The following is a 21,065-nucleotide window of genomic DNA, read 5'->3' as shown; positions in this document are numbered from 1 at the left end:
CAACCAGCTTAAAAAGCAGTGTTGTCTTTTTGCCGTGGACCTCCCCTTGTTTTTTTTCATCTTTGGCTTTATATTTTCATTTATCGACATCTTTATATATCGACATGAAATCCACTTCCCAAAGCATGTCGATATAAGCGGGTTATACTGTATGTTGTTGTGGAAACTTCTTGCAGCTACCATGAACATTATAGCTGGTCAGGTTACAGAGGTCCAGACTGGCCACTGTGGTGTTGCTGTTAGTCTTAGGTGCTTCCCATTACACGCAAAAGACCCGAGTTCATTTCCTGTGCCTGAGGAATTTTTATCAAGTACAGTAGTCTGCGCCTAAGATCCCACGGCTTAAGATCCTGCTGTTTCTAGAAAACATAATTTTTACTACACACCCCATATACTATACTAGTCACCCCTAAGATCCCGCTTTGATTCACTCTGAAGGCCTACATTCGGCTAAGATCCCACTTTTCAGGTCATAATCTATGGAACAAAAACCTGAGCAGGCACAGCTGATCAACCAAAAGTGAAAAGTGGAGACCATTGAACTGCCCGTCGCATCAGAGATCAGCCACTTTCGTTAATGTGATCACATAAGTGTTGTAAAACTCGATGAAACAGTACAATCTTTGCCACAGACGGGATCAAACTGAGGTGTGAACTGACCAATGCGTTTGTTTTCCCCAAACATCGCACTTGCATCTGAGCTCTCCACCTAAACTTACATCACATGGTGGGTGAGTAGGGCCTACAAAATCGCTTCAGGAAGGATCATTTCGAACTATGAACTCTTCTCTGACCATTGCAACAGTTGTCTCTACTCTCGAATTTGCGAGACAGACTGAATTCTAATTGGTATGGTCACAACATAATGGTACGTAACGACAAAGGTGGGAGAACTCGGTCAGAGATGGAAAGCTATACATGTCGGACAAGTAAAGGGGAGGGGCAAATGGATATATATGCGTAGATCTTGAGATTCACGATAGGATAATAGGTGAAAAAGACATGCCTCGTGCCACTGTGACGATTGGTCATCAAAGTTGAACACTCTTTGCTCGCCATATGTCATAAACCCACCCAGGGGTCACGTCAGTTCATTAAACTGTGAAAGGAGGCCATTTCGACCGATTGTGAGCTTTAACATTAACAATTAACATGGTCGCCGTAGAGACTTCCCTTGGTGCAACAGCTAAGATCCCATTTGCCTAATATCCTACATTTTCTTTGCTCCCGAGCACCAGGATCTTGGACAGAGACTACTGTATCTTGGTCTTTGTATTAGCACAATGAATCTCTCTCAGTCCAGGTTGGCCCTGACAGGGGGGGTCAAAGCCTGCCTTATAAATTATTGAAACTGTCGGTGTGAGCGTAAAAATAACATAAATTAAATCAAAACCCCAAAAATGGATATATATGTGCGTGTCATTGTTTCTAGAAATATGATTTGTACTCCACCTGTAGTGTAGAAAAGGTGAACCCGAATTACTCTTTTTGTTTTTCCTTTAAACATTGACCATTTGGCTTAAGGCAAGTTAAGGTCATCACTAACAGTGCCATCTGCTTTTTCAGAGACAGTTCAATTTCAGCAAACCAAAACAAGAATTCAAAGCTCATTCATGAGGGAAATTGTTTTATTGTGTATAGAAATTATAATGATGATACTTACGTTACAGAGTATTGTATGTATAATAAGTAAAGAAAGAGGGGGGAGTAAAAGTAGGTTTAAAAACGGTCTCCGCCATCACATGCATTATAGTCATGATACAAGAAACGGCTCATCATGGGGTGGGCATAAAGGCAGGATCAGAATCATACCTGCAAAAACCATTGTCTACACAACGCAGACCAAAGCCATGCAAATTTATAACAGTCAACATAATTTTGTGCTACAAGGGTTTATACGTTTTAACTTAAAGAGCAGACGCTGCTGTATTATCACTTTGTTTTCTGACTGTAAGGCACGAGCAGCATAAATAATTTATCATCAGCGAGCAAGTGCTACAACAAACAACATCTAACTTATGGAGAGAATTGTAACTTTCACTTCACCATTCATTTTGTTCTCAGTGCTCATTCACAGCCAAAGAGACAAACCATATACAAGAGGGTGGCTTTAAAATTCCACAGCCCACAGTTTATATAAAAGGACACAAACCTTGAAAGCTTGACTAAAATTTCAGTGTGGAAGAAAAAAATAAAACCTACAACAACAAACCCTACTAATAATAACAGATAGCACTTTTGTTAGCGCAAATTCCCACTCAGCAGCAAGCTCTATGCACTTTACAATCTATAGTATTACCCAAGAAGACCTGATTACATTCTGAAACAATAAACCTACAGACCACAAAGGACTGTTTAGTGCCTATGAATATAAAAAGAAAAGAGCATTTTCATATTCAAGCGTCGACTTCAAAAGTTACGATATGTTGGCTCTTGCAAACATGTGCACATGGAAAAGATTGTCAAGCCATAAAGTAATGGAAACAGTATTGCTGGTTAACATCAATGTACAGTGTGATCACTCCGTGAGCTTTAACAATGACTATAGTTTCAACATCACAGACCTCACTTTTGCCTCTCAAAAAAAAAAAAAAGAAGAAAAAAAAGGGAAATGAGGTAGGCTCACCAGGTGCATTTCTCTCTTCAAAATTTTTCCAAAGCATCTTTAAAGAGCATGGATCATAAACTGCTATGAGTGTACTGCATTTTAAATAGATGGTTATTTAAAAAAAGAAGTAGCATACATTGAAATGGCAAAAAAGATGATGACTGCTACTTCCTAACATATATTTTTTTTAAATGAATATTAACTTAAAACAAATATTCGAGGCAAAGTTTGTCACTTTTGTAAAGAGAATATGAGTTTTTAACACAACTCCAGACTTGAACCCCATCAAAAGTAAATATTGTTAAAAGTTCTTAGTCTGCGAACTCACAACCGTTTAGGTTACCATTTATGTCATGGTCTTCAGATCTGTTTAAATTGTAAACATTAGTCATGTAAAAAAACAACAACCTCTAAGACTGAAAAAAGATAATAGCTAATGATATTCTTAAACAGGAGAGAAAGTTTTCTTCAATCTATACCTTTAAAAAATAATTTATAATTTATAAGTATTCAAAAGACCCAAGAGGATGGAAGCCAGGGTAACACTAGTAACAGCACTGTTGTCAAGAGTATCACTTCACTTAGAGAAAACTGTGCAAGTGAGTCCACAGTAACGTGTTTTATTGCTGGATTATCTTTCTACATTGTAATTGTACTCAACTTTCACCTTTTTCGGGAGTTGGAACGCCCCAATCAAAAACAGTCTGCAAATGTTTCAAGCCTTATTTTGTGCACAAACAAAATTGGGTTTAAATCACTATCTATCGAGTGATCTGAGATATCTGCATAGAGAAAATAAAAATCAATATCGCCTTGTAAACATCCCTGAAACATTCTATGTACAGCGTTTGTAAAAGCCGTGAAAAACCACAAGCAACCCATAAGAGTATCATTTAACAGGAACCAGCTTCTTTGTGATCTCATTTGCTTAACCTTCATCAACACCTCTCTTTTCTCTTGACAGTTTCAACTATTCAAACCACACTTTGACTTACAGACATTTATATTGACAAAACAATCAAATATTATATATTTTTCTTTTTTTTACATTTTGGCACCACAGCTGATGTAGGCAATAAAGACATGGGGCAAAAAAAATAATAAAAATGGTCTACAGAGCAGTGAGCAGATGGGGAGACTAAAGTTATTGTTGTAAAGTTTCAAGCAGAATTCATTTCTTCATAACAATAAATCTAGGAAATTTTCATTCTACTTTGTATCTTCAGCTGTCTGTGCCAATAATTGCCAATCTGCGTCCGTCAGTAACAGATTTATTCTGAAAATAACTAAAGCATGAAAATCAAGTCAGCTATGGAATCTGCTTTCGGCTTTTGGAAAAAGTAACTTGCCCTGAGCTGGTAGTGCTTCAAAAAGAACTGACTTCCCATGTCACACCCACAACAAGGAAATGGTTTGTCACAGGTTACAGCTATAGCAGTACAGTTTGTGCTTCACAACTCATGACTAGTAAGAAAAAAGGGAGACCAAAGACACCTCCTTCATATCCACCCACAACACTGACCCAATATTTTTTTACTGTAGTGTGGTATGGACTCAACGTCCCTGAAAAACAGTGTGTAGTGTTAGGTTATTTCAAAGGTGGGATCTCCAAATTTAACGTCCATCGGAGACAGGACCGAACCAAGTAAGTGGAGCGCTGGAAAAACTCCCCACACAACCCAAGATCAAGAGCACGCTATTGGGGACTCAAATCTGGGAATTCCAAACGGCAGTCCAGCAAGATACCAACTGAGCTATAAGCACTCATGCATACATATTTTGGAGAAAAAAATAAACCGCAAAGCAGTTATATGCTCAAATATCTAACGGGACTGGAAACAAGTTTCCACTAACTTAATCTCTGATGAGTAACATTCTCATAATGTTCAGAGAGAAATAAAAAATAACCAGTCGTTGACATCAATTAAGTCGTTCTTGGTGAGGGGTTGTTTTTTTTTTTTTCATTAAAAAAAACACAAATACTTTGATCATTTTAACTCACATCCTTTGTCTGACACGACAAGAAAACAAGCTAAAACGCCTGTTAACACAATGGTCTAAAGCCAACCCAACTATACCAGATGAGCATACACATCATTTTTCTCTCTCTACGTATACTTTAAAAAAAGAATGCAGTTTCTCCCACCAAGCGATTTCTACTACATCGACAGTTCAATAAAAACATATTGAAATGCCATAATACAATAAAAGAAGTTTCAGATGATTCAATCAGTATGAGGAGGAGGTGCATCAAGACAAAAATAAAGGGATTACATCACACGAGAGTATTCAAATTAAAAAGAACAGATTAAAATAATAAAATTGTTCAGTTTTGTGTGTACTTACTAAGATTTAACAAAAACGGTTTCATATTTCATTTGTGTGCCTGAATCAGATACTGTAATATCTCATCATAACAGCAACAAGGCCGTGAAAGACAACGAATACAAATATATCAGTAAGTATAAACAAAAAGCAGAGTGCACTTAAGTTGTTCTTTAGCAGGATATTCCTCAATTCTTCTCCCTAGGAGAGGATAAAATATGACTTTTCCCAACCCCGACAAACACATTAAAATATACTCCTTCTTTTCTACTTGCTTGTGGCAGAGATTTAAAAAAAAACAAGTGGTAAGAAACATGAGCTGAATTGAGAATTATTTCTGACTTATTTACTGTTCCTGTTTGGAAATTTCAGTAGGCGTCATTTGATTGAAGGAAAAGGCTTTCGTGACGTTATTTAGATGATCATAAACATTGGCATACTTTCCCCACAAGTTAGAATGAACCAATGAAATGGAATGACCACAACAACAGTACTAAAGTGCATATGAAATCATCACTTGTGCTTAAAACGTATCTTATATGAAATTATAATTATAATAATAAAATAAAACATGTCAGAGTCACTAGTCAGGTCATGCACAGCAGTTCTTTGACTTGAAACTATAAAATAAAGTCTGTAAAATGACGTTCAGTCTCAGAAATTTTGACACTTAATAAAGTCAGTAATCATCAATTGTTTAACAAAATAATCACATTACATGGTCATTTTCACAACTTCATTATATTCTACTCTTCATCAGAAAAAAAGTAGTTAAACTCAATAAAGAAAAAAAAATGTGATGTGGAAAACCAATGAAAAAAACCCCAACCCAACAACCTAATTTAAACAATAGTGCCACGTCTACACTGAATTTCTCACTAACAAGAAAGGTATGACAATGGAAAGGTATTTAATCATAATTCTTGCTTCTCTAAAAAAAATGCAGCACAAATTAATGTTTTCCTTTCAGCAGTACAGTCTACTTATAATCAAAATCGTCTTGCGTCATGATTGTCCTCTTGGTGGTAAGTCAGGATTTGTAAACACCACAGGTGCAGTCCCTCCGGAGAAACATCCAAATATCAAACCTCTCTGTGGTTCTACATCTAGTTGCCGACCATCCATCTCGACAGTTGTTCCTGGGAGAAAAAGGTATGCAATCAGGAGATCAGACAACGTCTTAATATAAATATTTTTGTATTTGGACATCCCCACTCGAGCTCTATGCACTTTATTAAGTATATTATTATCCCAGCAAATCCTAGAACACTCAAAAACATTCTTGGCATCCCGGGAAGCATACAGCGCAAGTAGCTGACTAAGCGTTTAAACACTAACGAACTGACAAGATGTGTAAGTTCATTTAAACTATGGGGTGTCCAGGGTGTATTTTCTGCCTAGACTGAACCCCCAGAAGACAGACAAGAATGGGCCAGAGCTTGACAGAACACACAATAAATAGACAGAAAAAGTTTTCTCCATTTTTTGTCAGAGAGGCTGTGGTTTATGAGCTGCCCTCCACCAACAGTGGTGGGTGTAGCTCCCCACTGGGGTCAGGTTGTCACACAAAATAATGCATATTAGTTAAATTTTGCCTCGGACAGAGAAATGAATAATATTGTCAATTGATTTTTTTCATCTCTGGATTTAAATTGCTAATAAGTTGTTTGTATTGATTAAGCACATAGCTCACAAATATTTTCTATTAGCCATCTAAATCACAAAACTTAAATACCCAAAACATAAACCTCAGTTGTTTTTAACTCTGTGGTTAGAACATTCTATTGTTTGCAATTTTGAAGATAGAAATATCCCAAGCCTGAGAATTTACTTAAAACTATCTTCCACAAAAAAAGGGGCATAAATACAGTCGAACCTGTTATATTGGCCACCTGTCCAAGACAATCACATGTACAGATGACCACTTCCCATTTCCTCCCTTGCATTTTTTAATATATATATCAATATGACACTGTCCAAATTGCCCACCTATCTAACTTGAACAATTTAGACAGTATTTGCATGGTCTTTTCAGGTCTTTTTTCACAATAAATTTTACTTTCTTATCTGTTTGCATAATTTGAATGTAAAGCTAATGGCATTAATTAAAAATAATTAACTGGAAGAAATTTGCAATAACAAGAAGGATGCAAACAAATAAAAGAAATACTCTTAGTATGTTATAAATGTTCTTTTCAGGGTGCCTTCCTTGTGACTCAAAAGAGGAATGTACGTAGGACTAACACGTTTTGAACAATTAATTACTATTCAGTTGTTGTAATCACTTCCAGTTGGGGCCATTGTTAAACATGGATATGTAATTTAGGCCTACTGATAAATGTTTTATATATAAAGTAAAAAGTAACATTTCAATGGGGGAAAAGATAACCAAGAAAGAAGTTTACGAGCAAACAGCATTTCTCCCGTTTGTTTTCACTAACAGTTAACTTTAAAACTAAAACTCTGGATATTTTGTTGGAACTCCTGAACACAAAAGCGCCAGTAGATAGAAATGGGCATTTCTTCCCCCTCCTAAAAAAAGACCCCTTCAAAAATTCCTTTTCTCTATTGGTTCTCTTAACTCGAACCAATCATATGAGAAGATTACGACACACATCCATGTGCCTTATATGCAGAAACATTATACAATGACAGAAACTGGACAGACAAAAACTGAACAAAAAGAAACTGAAATGGGTAAAAAAACAAAACAACAACAACCTAGAACATAAGCAAGTTCAACTGTCATAACAAAGATTCAATCAAATACAAATTAAAGAACTTCAATTGAGAGCAAAGCACCAGTAATATTACAATCTCATTCGATAGATTTTTTGGGTTTTGTCTCCCCATCCATTGCCCTCTCAATACGGCGCATGACAAACTCATCCACGACACCCTGTATATATGTAAAAGTGATAGGAAAAAAGAGAGGAATAACGTAGATGAAGTTTATGTCACAGAAGTGAATATTGTCTGTAATGTGACTTTGGCAACATTCCAAAACTCAATACATGGTAAACTGTAGATATTCAATATGTCAGCAGAAACTGGGGAGCTAGCATTTAAGTGCCTGTCTGAGTTTTAGTTTTAGAAAGGGTTTTATGGCACGCACAACACAAAAAATAGTTCATATAAGTGCCAAGGTTTTACGGCACTAGCAACACAAAAAAGTTCAAATAAACTAGCTGAAAGTTTACACACACAAACAAATAAAGGAAGGGAAGGAGGGAAGGAGGAGGGGAGTGAGGAGAGAGAGAGAGAGAAACAAACACAGAGACAGAGAGTTTTAGTATAAGTAGAGGTTTTACGACGCTTGCAACTGCACACAGTCATATGAGCTCCAGAAGATTAGAGGTGTTACAAGAGAGTAACAAACATAAAAAAGAAGAAAGGGAGACAAGGACGATAGATGTTTGATAGGAAAGAAGAAGCAAACCACACAACAGCACCCGCCAACCACCTACAGAGACAGAGAGAGAGAAACAGAGAGACAAAAAGAATGAAAGAGAGAGGGGGAGAAAGAAAGAAATGATTAACAGAAAAGAGGATAGACATGTGAGTAAGTATTTCCAAGAACTACACAAACGATAACATGTACTATTACGCTCATTGTCAACAGTTTCTCACTCACAGGGAAGGAGTAGATGAAGAGGCCGATGAGCAGCACCACCAGGAGGATCAGGATGGTCATGATGATGAGGCAGCGGTAGTTACGCCAGATCACAAACTTCAGCGTCTTCCAGGGAGACGTGAACCACAGGAACGAGGTGTCTGGCCGCCTGGACACGAAATGCAGGTAAACCAACACGGTAGTAGGGGGTGATATACATTAATAAACTGGATAATGTAACATAAAATGGGTGGTATATATTTTAAAATTGAACAAACACAGTAGTATGAATGACATAAATCAGTAATTAATCTATGTCCCATGAAATAACATGGGTTACATAAACTAGTAGATTGGGTATATGCTTAGGAAGCCAGTCCACAAAGTGACAAGACAAAGACTAAGATGGAATCCGTAGAGGAGGAGGAAGAGAAGAAGTCCGAGATCCACTTGGGAACAAGACCTGGAGGCAGATCTCGAGCATATGGGACACAGCTGGCGGGATGGTCACCTGTCTAAGACAACCAATCTTCTCCTTGACAATGGGTGGCCGTTCTAGACAATTTCAACTGTATTTATACAAGGACAAAACAAGCAAAACTTCATATCATGAAGAAAACTAAAACTGTAAAAGAAAAAAAGACATTTATCTTACTTCGGTGGGTCAAGCTTCGGGTACATGTTGGGCTCCTCTCTGCCCTGACCGGCCGGTCGCTCCTCAGCATCTTCGGACGAGATCAGCTCCAGCTCCATCTCCACCTTGCCCTGCAGAGAATGAAGAACAGGGATTCTTACGGATTAAGTGTTTCATATCATTAAGAAGTGTACTAAAACCAAGGCATTTAGGTTAAAAGCGTTGATGAATGGTTAGGTAATTTCACAATAGTCCCTTGTTCCGCCAGCAAAATCATTTGATAAGTCTTAAAAAGCATTTACACAGAAGAGTATGGAAACAACCACATTTTCCGTTGTAAAAAACAAACAAAAAAAAACCCAACAAAGTGAAATTACCTATGAAGGATCAATCAACTAACCGTGAGCTCCCGAGTTCCGCTAGATTCATCGAAACAGGGCCAGTAACCACGCATGTGCTTCATCTCAAACAAGGAGACCAGCTTCACATCAGGGTTGGCATCAGGAAGCATCTTCAGTGTGCAGTTCCTGGACCGCTTCGAAGGGAGTGGCATCGCATTCAGGTTGAGCTCCAGGTGACCTGAGGAACATCAGCAAGTATTTCATGTTAATAAGAAGGGGGGAAATGTCTTTCAAAAAATAATCTATCAAAATGTCATCTGTAAAATTACATCGTCCCAAAACATTGTTCACCTTTTACACCTTACAAAGTCTGATAGTTAAGGGAAAAAAATCTTTTTACTCGAAAGAAGAGATGAAGTGAACCAATGGAAGTGTGCTCCCAAAACGGGCTTCAGCCTATAAAATACAGTTGGGTAGATATTACAGCTTCTCTCACACAAAACATGCTTGGCTTTCCAACTTTTATTCCTTAGTAAGAGTTCTTGAATATTAGATGCATGTATCTTAAATCAGCTTTTAATTAAAGACAACCCACTAAAACTCCAGTACTGATGACATAGGGCTCCATTTCATTATCATTAAGAACATGTGTTTCACATTGTAGAAATAACCAGACACTTTGGTAAATCCAGTCTCACTCACCAATGAAGTCATCCTTGGAGAATTTGTCATTGTCCCAGATCTGGGTGATGAACTTAGGAACAGTACGTATCTCAGTCTCATCCAGACTCCAGAAGTGTTCCTGAATGTAAGGCATTAAATAATATGAAAGCAGGCACAGAACACAGTGACTAATTTTGACCCGCAAGTGAACGTAAATGCAAAAAAATAGGAAAGCAATTTTTGGTGAGATATATACAACAAGGACAAACATCATTATGAAAAAGTTCTAGTACTTTATCCAAAAACAAAGAACAATGAATGTCGTCTACTTGGTCTGGAAAGTCTAAAAAAGACCACTCCTTTTCATTGTGAGGAAGAATTCAACCACTTCCATTCTGACTCACTTTGAAACCAAACTGAAAAACTCTCCCCCAGCATATTCTTCTCCAAACTGAAAAACTCTCCCCCAGCATATTTTTCTTTTGTAAACTGTTTATGAGACTTCTTCCACAGAAAGAACTAAGAAATGAGCACCAAACAGTTCTTTGTGTCGTAGCCAAAACTTGATCGTAGACCGTCATGCATGAACTTTCTTGACACTGATTGACTTGAAAAAACAATAAGTGAACTGTACAAGATTCATCCCAATCAGAGTCAGATATTGTTCCAACCCACATACCTTTTTCTTCACCACGAGAGACTGTTCTGCCACCTGGTAGTCAAAGGGGAAAACAAACCTCCAGTTGAAGTTTCCTTCTCCATCCAGGGACCTGAAGAAAAAGGAAATCACATGTCACTTGGAGAATACATGAGGATGAAGTTCTTCTGGCAAACTGAAATGCAAATTAAATTGGCGTCAGTCTCGTATTTGTATGTTTGCAGATGGTGTAGACTTTTTACATACTGTGACATGGACACTTGATTGACTCCACATAAATTTAACTTTCTACATCTGTCTCAATCTTATAGGCACTAGGAGCACAAATCTACCGGCAATAGAACTCTGGTAACAAAAACCTCAAATGTTAGCAACAGCTGTTTATAAAGAGGGAAATATCAATAATTAAAAAAACAAGACACAAAACAAAACTGTACAACCCATTCTTCAAAAGCATATGATGGACATGCTGAAAAAAAACCCCATATGAATTTAAGACAATATAACATAAATGGACGATATCCATGTACCATGAATGTGAAACAATACAATACAAATGGATGACATTCTTGTAACACGAGATTAAGATGATACAAGACAAATAGACAATATCCATGTACCATGAACTTAATACAATACAGCACAAATAATGACATTTCTGTACTATGATCTGAAGACAATAGAGACAAATAGATGACATAAATTTCTTCCTGTACCTGTAGTGGACATCTGTCTTCTGCTTCTGGTCAACACCGGCCATCCAGCTCTGGACATAGATGTCACTCATCTTTTCACCTGTGATCGATTCCTCCTCCAAAATCACATCCTTGGTGTTCCAGACGACCACACGCAGGACATATCTGCAATATCACGTATCATCACACTTAGGTAAAACCTGTGACAATATATTGAAGCACACTTTAGGGCATACAGTCGAGTCTGCTTCAACCAGACATATTTAATCTGAAAACAGGGGAAAACTGAAATAAAACAAAATCCCTGATTTATTTTCTTCTATTTGAGCAATCTCTAAAAACTGAAAATGTGGCTAAATTGAAGAAAATCAAGTGGTCGCTCAGATTTCAATTTAACACTTTGCAGTCATTCAGCCAGCAGTACAAAATACCCCCATCTGGTCACTCAGATAATCTTCACCGGCACATTATTGCCCAAAGTGACCGCAGAGTCTTAAGTGGACTCAACTGCATTTGAAATATTATGACCATACACAATTAGGAAACACTAGAGACAGGGCATACCATAGATATGTCATACAAGCACACAAAGGACACATCTATAATAAATGCAGAAATCATTGGACTGTATTTTATTTTAAACCCCTTTGAAATGTGACACTTACACAGCCTGAAATAAATTGTCACATGAAAAAAAAAAGAAGAACATTTTTTTAATTGCATTGAATTTGAAATTCTGAAAATTTTGAATCCAGTCTCTTTGTTAATAAAAAATGTTCGAAATGCATACTAATTGCAGACTAGATACCAATTGCCAAAACTGATAAGTAACATCACTGGTCACATTTATTTAGGAAAATTGCATTTTAAAAAAAGCACTGCAAGGTAATCCTGGACTTACTTGGCCGGTTTTCTTGGGCCAACGTCAAATGGAGCAGCCGGTGCTCCCAGAGACGATGGGAAGACATCGACCCACATGTGAAGGCGACCCTGGTGTAAGAATTCAAAGACTGAATTGACTGACATTTGACTTACAATCATATTTCTTTTGTAAAGAAAAGATTGAACGAGGAAATAACTCTTGAAACGAGCACTTTAAGTTTGAACTTCAAATTCACTGGTTCATCGGGCTGCGAATGGATACTCCGTGATCAGTAACGGCAAAATACCTGAATAATAGCAGCATACATTTAACATGCTGCAACACTGTATGTCCCCAATGTCTTTAGAAGGAACTTCAGCAATACATTGAAATCAACAGGCTGAGTGAAGAGAGGAATTATCACAAAGTTATGAGAGACTTCTATAAGGACCATCGACAAATAGACGGTCGTTACAATGCTGTTCTGAAAAGCTTGACCTAGTGTGGACCAGATTCTCACCTGCTCTATATTTGGCTGCAGTGGGTTGTAGATTGGCCTAGATTCAACGTGTTCTTTCACCAATGGGAACAAGTTGAGAATATGCAGAGCCAATCGCTGGTCTTCTGGTCCCCAATGCTTGTTCTTTGGGGGAGTTTTTTCTGAAAAATTGGAACATGAAAATATTTTTTAATTGAAATAGTTTTTCTAACCATTTAATTAATAAATAGATCCCTTCCGTTCTCCATAAAACCATTACAGTACACTGAGGTATCACTTTTTAACTTTGAAAACCTGTACTGAAAAGCTGAAAATCCAGAACTTTTCCCTCACTTAGCAGTAGAAAACTATGAGGCCAAAAAGTCCTTCATTTGCTTACCAAAGTCAGAGAGCTTGTAAGTCCTGCTTCCCACTTTACAGCTGGTGCTGGTGGGGAAGGTGGGACCCTCCAGGAGGTTGCGCTGACAGTACTCCAACAGGATGTCACGTGGCTTTTGTGCATCACGCCACTGGTTCACACCGGATCTGTGAGAGATACAGGACACAGTGTGAATCATCTACAACAGAGATTTGATGCTGTTTTCCCTCATTCATTCTCTGGTTAGTCAGCAAAAATCCAATGCCAAGTACACTAATAACAGTCTCTGTTAAAATCCTAGTTCCTATTCATACTTTAGAATTTTTCAAGAGTACGATAAAATAATCATCCTCTCTTGTAATAAGCCTGACTTTTACATGTATTAGCCAATCTTCAACAGTGAAAAGGAATTTGGAGTTGTCTCATACTTGGACTGATTTGATAGAGAATCAACTTTTATTTCTGATCATCATATAAACTGACCAAAGATGAAAAGCCCGGTCCCAAGTTCAATGGAAAGAGGAATCCAAAATACCAAAACATCAGCAGTGCAAGACTTATGAACTGCACTTAACAATGACAGAAGAGTTGGACATTTGAAATAGGTCCATTGTTAGCAGACCAATACTACACAAATCACTGCGCCCCCATCTTATTTGAAGCCAATAAGAAAGAACAGAAAATTGTAAACATTCAGAGCTGACATAGTCCTACGCAGTGTGACAGTGTTACAGTTGTGGGACAAACACATACAAATATTTTTGACTCATCAAAACAGAGTTTGTCATTCCATCATCTTACACCCAGTATGTTTTTGGCAGGCCACAGGTTGCCCTGTACTTGGAGAGGTATCGGTTCTCAAGGTCAATCGTCGTCTCTCCGATCGTGTCGTCGGAGCTGAGCAGATCATAGTCCTTGACCCTGACTTTCAAATCCTTGGTGAGAGGGATGAATGCCTTCATCTCAAACAGCCTGTGGAAAATGAGGTGGGATTCAGTTGTATGAATAAGAGACATATGATAAATAAAAGGAATCATACAAATTCAAGACTATAAGCATAGCTGCCAACTTTTCAAACCCCCAAAACAGACTCTACTACATACGTGGCTGGTCAAGATGGTGGTCATTATGCAGAACCCCCCCCTCCCCAATCCAAACCCTTCACACACACTTTTCTGCATAAAATAGTATCAAACCATTCAAAGAAGACCTGCAACAACAATGTCAGAAATGTTAGAAAAAGTCTCTTCAATTGATTTGTGGGCTTTGTTCTCATTATTGTTCACTAATCTGATCTTGAAAGTTAATAGTTTTTCTTCAGCACCAGCAAGTCCAATAGGAGCAATAATAGAAACAGAGACAGCACATTTTCCAACACAAAAAAGTGTACTAACCTACTCAAACCCCTCAAAAACGTACTTAATACATTTTATATAAACTGGTTAGCAGCTATGTAGTAACATTCTCCGTTTCGATTTTTTTTTCTGTTTTTTTTTTTTTTAAACCAGCTCCAAAAACCACCAGTCCAAGACAATCATCTGTCAAGACAACCACTCCCCATTTGCCCCCTTGGGTTGTTTCTGTATTATGACGACACTGGCCAAGAGGATCACCTGTCTAAGATGACCACAATGTCTTGGACAGGTTCCACTGTATATTAACTGCTCAGTGTATGGCGGAGTCTTACTTAACAGTCCATATGTGCGCCCCCCCTCCCCCCCCCCCCCCCCCCCCAGGGCAGTGCTACTGACTGAAGTGTCTTTAGGCCATTCCCAAAGGGGGGGGGGGGGTGATATTAACATGTTCTTATGCATGGTAGATTTGTAAATGGGTTGATTTATCAATGTTACGCTCATACTGTGCCGGAACAACATAGGAGGAATTGCTGCTTTTCATTCCTAATCCTTACTATTGTCATTATTCCTCTACTTCTTTTGTATGTTTGTCATTCTCCTGTGAACTGCTATTTCCGGGGTGCCTTGATAGTCGAAGCAAACTTTGAGCTGTTGAGGTTAGAGAGGGGAGCAGAGAAAGCCTGATTCCCCGTTTGGCCTTCTCTGTTGACATCCATCCCTTGGCGCTCATACGACTTTATGCAGTTGCGAGCGCCGTTAAACCTTACTAAAACAAAAGTCCATATGTGAAGGCTTGAGAGAGACTGACTGTTTGTGCTTGCCTTTCTATCATCTACACTTTCTGTTGCAAGTCTCGTCTTCAATCATCATTTTCACAAACAGTAGGGAAAATTTCCTATGTATACAATAAAGTTCTCATTCATCTTGTCTTATGTTATCTCCAGAGCTCACCTGCCAAACACTGGGTTGATGGTGTTGGGGATGTACTCATCACTGGTGCTGAGCTTCTTCTTGCCAAGCTCCACCTCCACATAAGGGTCAGCCTGGGTGGAAAATAAAAACAACAATTTTAACAATGATAAATATCATAACAATAATGATAACAATAAAGATAATAATAACAATAATAATAATAAAAAAATTAATAATAATAATGATGATGACGATTTTTTTGTTTTTGTTTCCTTAATGGGCCTGACGGACTCCACGAAGAAATCTTCGAGCAAGAGCGAGGCTCTTTTTCGGCTCCATTGTCAATATGCTTAGCGGCACCTCCACTCTCGTCCAAATAACTCCATTCGAATTGCCATTGTTCCTGGACATTCAAACATATGTTTGACATCCTCCTTTTCATGGCAGCATCTTCGGCAACATGGGCTGAGCTCTTCATTTACAAAGTTCTTATACCATTGATGATGATGATGATGAAATAATAAAAATAATAATAATAATAATAATAATAATAATAATAATAGCAATAATAATAATAATGATTATGAGCCTAATCCCCAGAGGGCTTTAAGTGCAATATAGTGCAGAATTATTATTCAGTTCAACTGACAAACCAAAAGACATAAATGTACACCGTGAGACCACACACACTCACACGTGCGCACGCACATGTACACACACAAACACAGGCGCACACACACACACACACACACACCTGACACACATACACACGACTGACAGACCCACGCACATTCTAATATACAAAAACAAATACATCAAAACTATAAATTCCAAGCTCACATCTTCCTTCCTCATATTTTTCTAATACTAAGACTTGAATTCCAAGGGAGTTGTTAAAAAGATTTAAAAAGATAAGTTTGTTAAAGTAGAAGTTTTATTCGCACAATTTCCTTTCATTGTATAATAATATTATCTGACATCAAGCATAACTAACATCCAAACCCTCACTCTCCCTCCATAAAAAGAGAGTTTTTCTTCCTCATCCTTTAATGATTGTCCTTCCTATGGATCGGACTTTAAAATATTTCTAAAAACCAAGGTAATCAGTTCTCCTTTGAAGGTAAATGACTCAGTTGCAAAATTTTAAATCCCATTTCTTGTCCTCCGACTCAAGGTTGGAAACAAAAACACATATAAAGCAGCTTAACCACAATAAAATCAAAACTTTCAGGACAATGGCGTAAACACATTACAGCTTTGATGTTTCCAAAGATGTCCAAAGACAAAAATGTGAAAAAAACCCAACAAAACTTCCAAGTTGTCTTCCACTTCAGAGCAGGGTGGCTTATACCAATGGTCCCCAAACACCAGTCCGTGGGTCGTTTTATATCGGGCCGCAGAAGAACACTCCCCCCTCCCCCAACATTGTTTAATAATTAATTAATTGATTATCAGAGTCCAAAAACGTTTTATCTTTAAAAATGACAGTGTTCTCAGGGCTCCCATAGATACTGCATCAAAGTAAATTGTGTTTTTCTATGCATTTTACATATTTGTTTTAATATAATGTATTATTAGATATCTATCTTCATGCTGGTCATATAACTTTTTTTTGTTGCGTTCATCTATCTCACCTTCAAGCCTTGTCCATGAGAATTTGTCTTACACTAAATCGGTACATGGCACAAAAAAGGCTGGGGACCACTGGCTTACACCACTGTGAGACAAAAATACCCACCAATCCGTTGGGGTCATGAGGCTGCAGATCCACAGCCCGGATCACATAGACACGGATGATACACTCCTCGGGTGTGCTGGGTGGCAAGGCTTGGAAGATACGTGAGGGCAGCGGCAGACTAGGGTCAGGGGGCAGAGGGTACACGCGGAACGAACCCTGGGCAGACACATGAGTAAAGTTGTGGATTCATATGCGATATTCTGTCATTTGAAGGAAAAGCCTTGTATAATGCATCCTGATCAAATTTACACTGTGAGGAAATGTCCACATCTCTCTACAGTGTATCTTAGTTCGATACAGACAAATAAAAACAATATTAAGATTGGAAAACTAGAACAAAAGTTATGTCTAAAAAGGTTATTTTTCCAACCTTTTGACATGCAGAAGCTTCTTGTCTGTAACTGTAAGTACTGTCAAGTACAAAACTGTAGTACTCCCAATTCAGCCGGAAACACTCAAAGACAATCAGACATGCAGTCTTTGAATGCTCCCCTTTTGAGGTTATCTCAAGTTTGGACATTCAACTCCAAGGCAAAAATCCATCATACTTTAGATCTACCTTTAAGCTGTACAGTGAGCAGACCATTGACACAACCAATTGACAAAGACGAGTACTCACATCTTAATATTCATGCAACTGATGGAAAACAAACATCTGCACTTAGGGACACTTACTTTGAATTCCCCGATTACATTGTCATCCTCGTCATCATCATTCTTGCCCCGAGTGAGGGCCAGAGTGTGACAGAAATCTGAGAAGCCTCGATATGTTTCCTCCTTCTCCAGTTCTCCTGACAGAAGCTGCAGATGTGAAAAAAATTCAGAACAAATAAATAACAAACGAGACTATGAACGAATTGACTCATAAGTAACAACTGATTTCATACAATGAGATTCAAAAGCAATTTTTATTTTAAACACAAAATATAGATAGACATATTGGCAAAAGAAATTCTTATGTTTTAGTTTTAGTAGACGTTTTACGGCGCTCGCAACTGCATAAGGTCATATGAGCGCCAGAAGATTAGAGGTGTTACAAGATAGTAACAAACATAAAAAAGAAGAAGGGGAGATAAGGACGATAGATGTTTGATAGGAAAGAAGAAGCAAACCACACCAGAGCACCCGCCAACCACCCACAGAAATGTTTAGTTTATGGAATAACAATTGCAACATAAAAAATAAGGAAAGATGGCAACAATTTATCATATTACTGCAGTGATGCTTGAGAGACAGAAATATGGCTGCACAAGGATGGAGCCAAAACAAAACCCATTCAAACAAAATCTTTGGCGCTTCATCTTTCTGTAAAGATGATGTCATCTGCTAGCCAAAATAATCAGAAGGTTCTGATAACCAGTGACAGTCATAGTTAATTTGAGTCAATCTTGAAAATGCTCACAAAAAGATAGCCCATAGCCTTCAGTAAGATAGACCTCTCAAAAAACTGTTGTTAAAAGACAGAAAAACAAGTACTCTTAAGCTCTAAATGGTAGGCCTACACTGAGAGTAATCCGCAGGAGAAAACCAAGATCCACAATCTGCCATTTAAGATCACTGATTTCATTGGGCAGCACAAACATTCAACAGTAGAGAGGACTTAGTTATCCATTTAAATCTCCATCTTGCAGGACTCGAAGACTTACCTCCAAAGTGTCATAGCCAAGGGCATGGTACTTTTTACATTTTTCAAGGTCATTTGTAGAGGCATAGTACTTGGACCACCAATCCAGTTCTTGCTTGGTCAGTTCTGAATCCTTTGTAAAAAAAACCAACAACAACATGTAACTATAAGACTCTGAGCTACGGACAATCAAAGTTCTTTGTAAATTTTTGTTTTGGGGAAATAACCTCCCAGGGAGGCTATTTGAGATCTATCAAAAGCACTTTCACAGGCATGTAAGTGTTTCTGAAGCAATTCTGACAATTACAAAATATGTAACAAAATACATTATTCACAAAAGCATTTTTTTCCCCAGGTAACTTTCAATGAAATTGCCATTGGTAGGTTGTTTTTTTGGGTTTTGTTCTTATTTTAAGAGAAGCTTCTTAAAGTGATAATAATACTAGAAATAAAATGTGTTACGACATGGTGGAATCAGGTGCTTGTCAATTTTTGGACATGTGGATTTATTGGTATCAACTTAAAGCTTGTTTATTTGTCTATATTTCGATTAAAAAAACTACTCTTCAGATATTTGTGATTGAAGGAGGTGGGATCGCCTGGTTTCAGAAATAAAATTAGGGAGAAAATGACCGCCAACGTTGGGTGACTCCCAAAGCTTGAGAGTTATTTTAAACTGTAAATTGACATGTTTTGAGCCTTTAACCAACGATTTTCAGAAACTTTCATACAGAAATGTGTTTTTTATGGATATAAAACGTGTTGAGCACAACAACAAAAAAAGAAAATTCTTTAAAAATTGCCTAATGTCCAGAAAAATGCTGGTTTCTTTGATATCATTGTTTTGACAAGCGCCTGATTCCACCAAGCTGTCTCACAAATGTCACTCACCACTAGAGGGCTAATGGTAATATGACAAAGAAAATTAAAAAAACAAAACAAAACTGTCCCTATTTTAGAGTCTATGAAAGAAAAACAACTAGAATGACAACAAATCAAACAGGTTCATATATTGCAGTATTTATGCTCTAATGTTAATAACCCTTCCAGCCCCATGCGTGTATATTTTCAGCAGCACTTGTAACTCCCACCGTCCCAAGACCGTATATTTTCAGTTTCAGGGGGTACCGAATTTCAGTATTTTTCTAAATTGACTAACCTAATTAAACTTAAATTTTCATAATGTTTGTTCACTTACCTTTAAACTTTGTTATATGATATTATCTAAACCTCATTACAAAGATACTACATCACTTTTTAGAATGCATGCCTCATTTTCTGAAATACTGCTGTATTGGCTGGGACTGGGGCTGGAAGAGCTAAATGACTACTGCGTATAATTTTAATTTCCACAAAATGAAACTACATCATAAATAGTCTTGTGCCCTTGCCAGGCAGGCAGCGAGAGGAAACTTACATCTTGAATAAAATTAACAGAAATTTATAGAGACTTTCAGAACTCACTGTTAAAAAAAAATGAATAGCAACTTTCATCATCTCAGCATAATTATTGCCAGCAGAGTAGACAGTATAGTAAAAGTCTCACAATGCCAATATTTTGTTTACACTAATTATTTTTGATTTCCTGTAAAAATATATATTACGTAGGAACAATATTTCGCGACCTTAGTGCCTTCTTGTCCTATCTCCATTCTTTTTTACATTGAAAATGTGACTTCTTCTTCAGCTCACTCTTTGTATTGAAATATTTTCACTGTTATTAAAAATGGAAATAGGACAAAAAAGAACTGAGGTCGCGATTTGTTGTCATTAAACTTTACTGATAATATAAAGAGAGATAAAAAAAAAGATAAAATATGAGATTCAGTAGTGATCAGTATATATATAGAGAGAAAGAGAAAGAGAAGATCATGTGGTTTTATATTACAAAGCCTTTTTTCTGTGAGTGCGAAAGGAAAGTGAAAACTTTAAAAAAAGCAACACTTTGAGGCTACATTCATGACCAGCTGAATGGCATGTTGCAAGTTAACTAGCATACAATCAGTCTGCTAGTCTGGTCAGACAAGACTTGTGCAGTGAATCCGAAACATAAATAAGTAACAAGAAAGTGAAAATATGAAAAATCAGTGCTGTATGTAGATAGTTTTGAAAACGAAGAATTGAAATATATACAGAAATATAGATTCAGGAGGTGAAATAGGGAGATTCGTGGCATCCAG

At 37.5% G+C, this 21,065-nt stretch overlaps 1 protein-coding gene across 1 annotated transcript in view; it reads right to left on the bottom strand.

The window, feature by feature from the left end:
• Positions 1 to 1,610: 1,610 nt before the first annotated feature.
• LOC101854069 (myoferlin) overlaps positions 1,611 to 21,065 on the bottom strand; it is a gene marked incomplete in the record, with an annotated part of 152,314 nt that continues 132,859 nt past the window's right edge. Inside the window, 15 exon segments of the mRNA XM_035973922.1 lie at positions 1,611 to 6,072; positions 8,568 to 8,715; positions 9,202 to 9,311; positions 9,581 to 9,759; positions 10,224 to 10,323; positions 10,864 to 10,954; positions 11,559 to 11,702; positions 12,439 to 12,527; positions 12,920 to 13,059; positions 13,278 to 13,423; positions 14,058 to 14,228; positions 15,563 to 15,654; positions 17,262 to 17,417; positions 17,937 to 18,062; positions 18,908 to 19,018. Of these exon segments, the coding sequence (XP_035829815.1) occupies positions 6,040 to 6,072; positions 8,568 to 8,715; positions 9,202 to 9,311; positions 9,581 to 9,759; positions 10,224 to 10,323; positions 10,864 to 10,954; positions 11,559 to 11,702; positions 12,439 to 12,527; positions 12,920 to 13,059; positions 13,278 to 13,423; positions 14,058 to 14,228; positions 15,563 to 15,654; positions 17,262 to 17,417; positions 17,937 to 18,062; positions 18,908 to 19,018 (1,836 nt within the window).

Source organism: Aplysia californica, unplaced genomic scaffold, assembly GCF_000002075.1.
Source record: "Aplysia californica isolate F4 #8 unplaced genomic scaffold, AplCal3.0 scaffold00036, whole genome shotgun sequence".
NCBI lineage: Eukaryota > Metazoa > Mollusca > Gastropoda > Aplysiida > Aplysiidae > Aplysia > Aplysia californica.
This window is presented reverse-complemented; position numbering and strand designations above follow the sequence as displayed.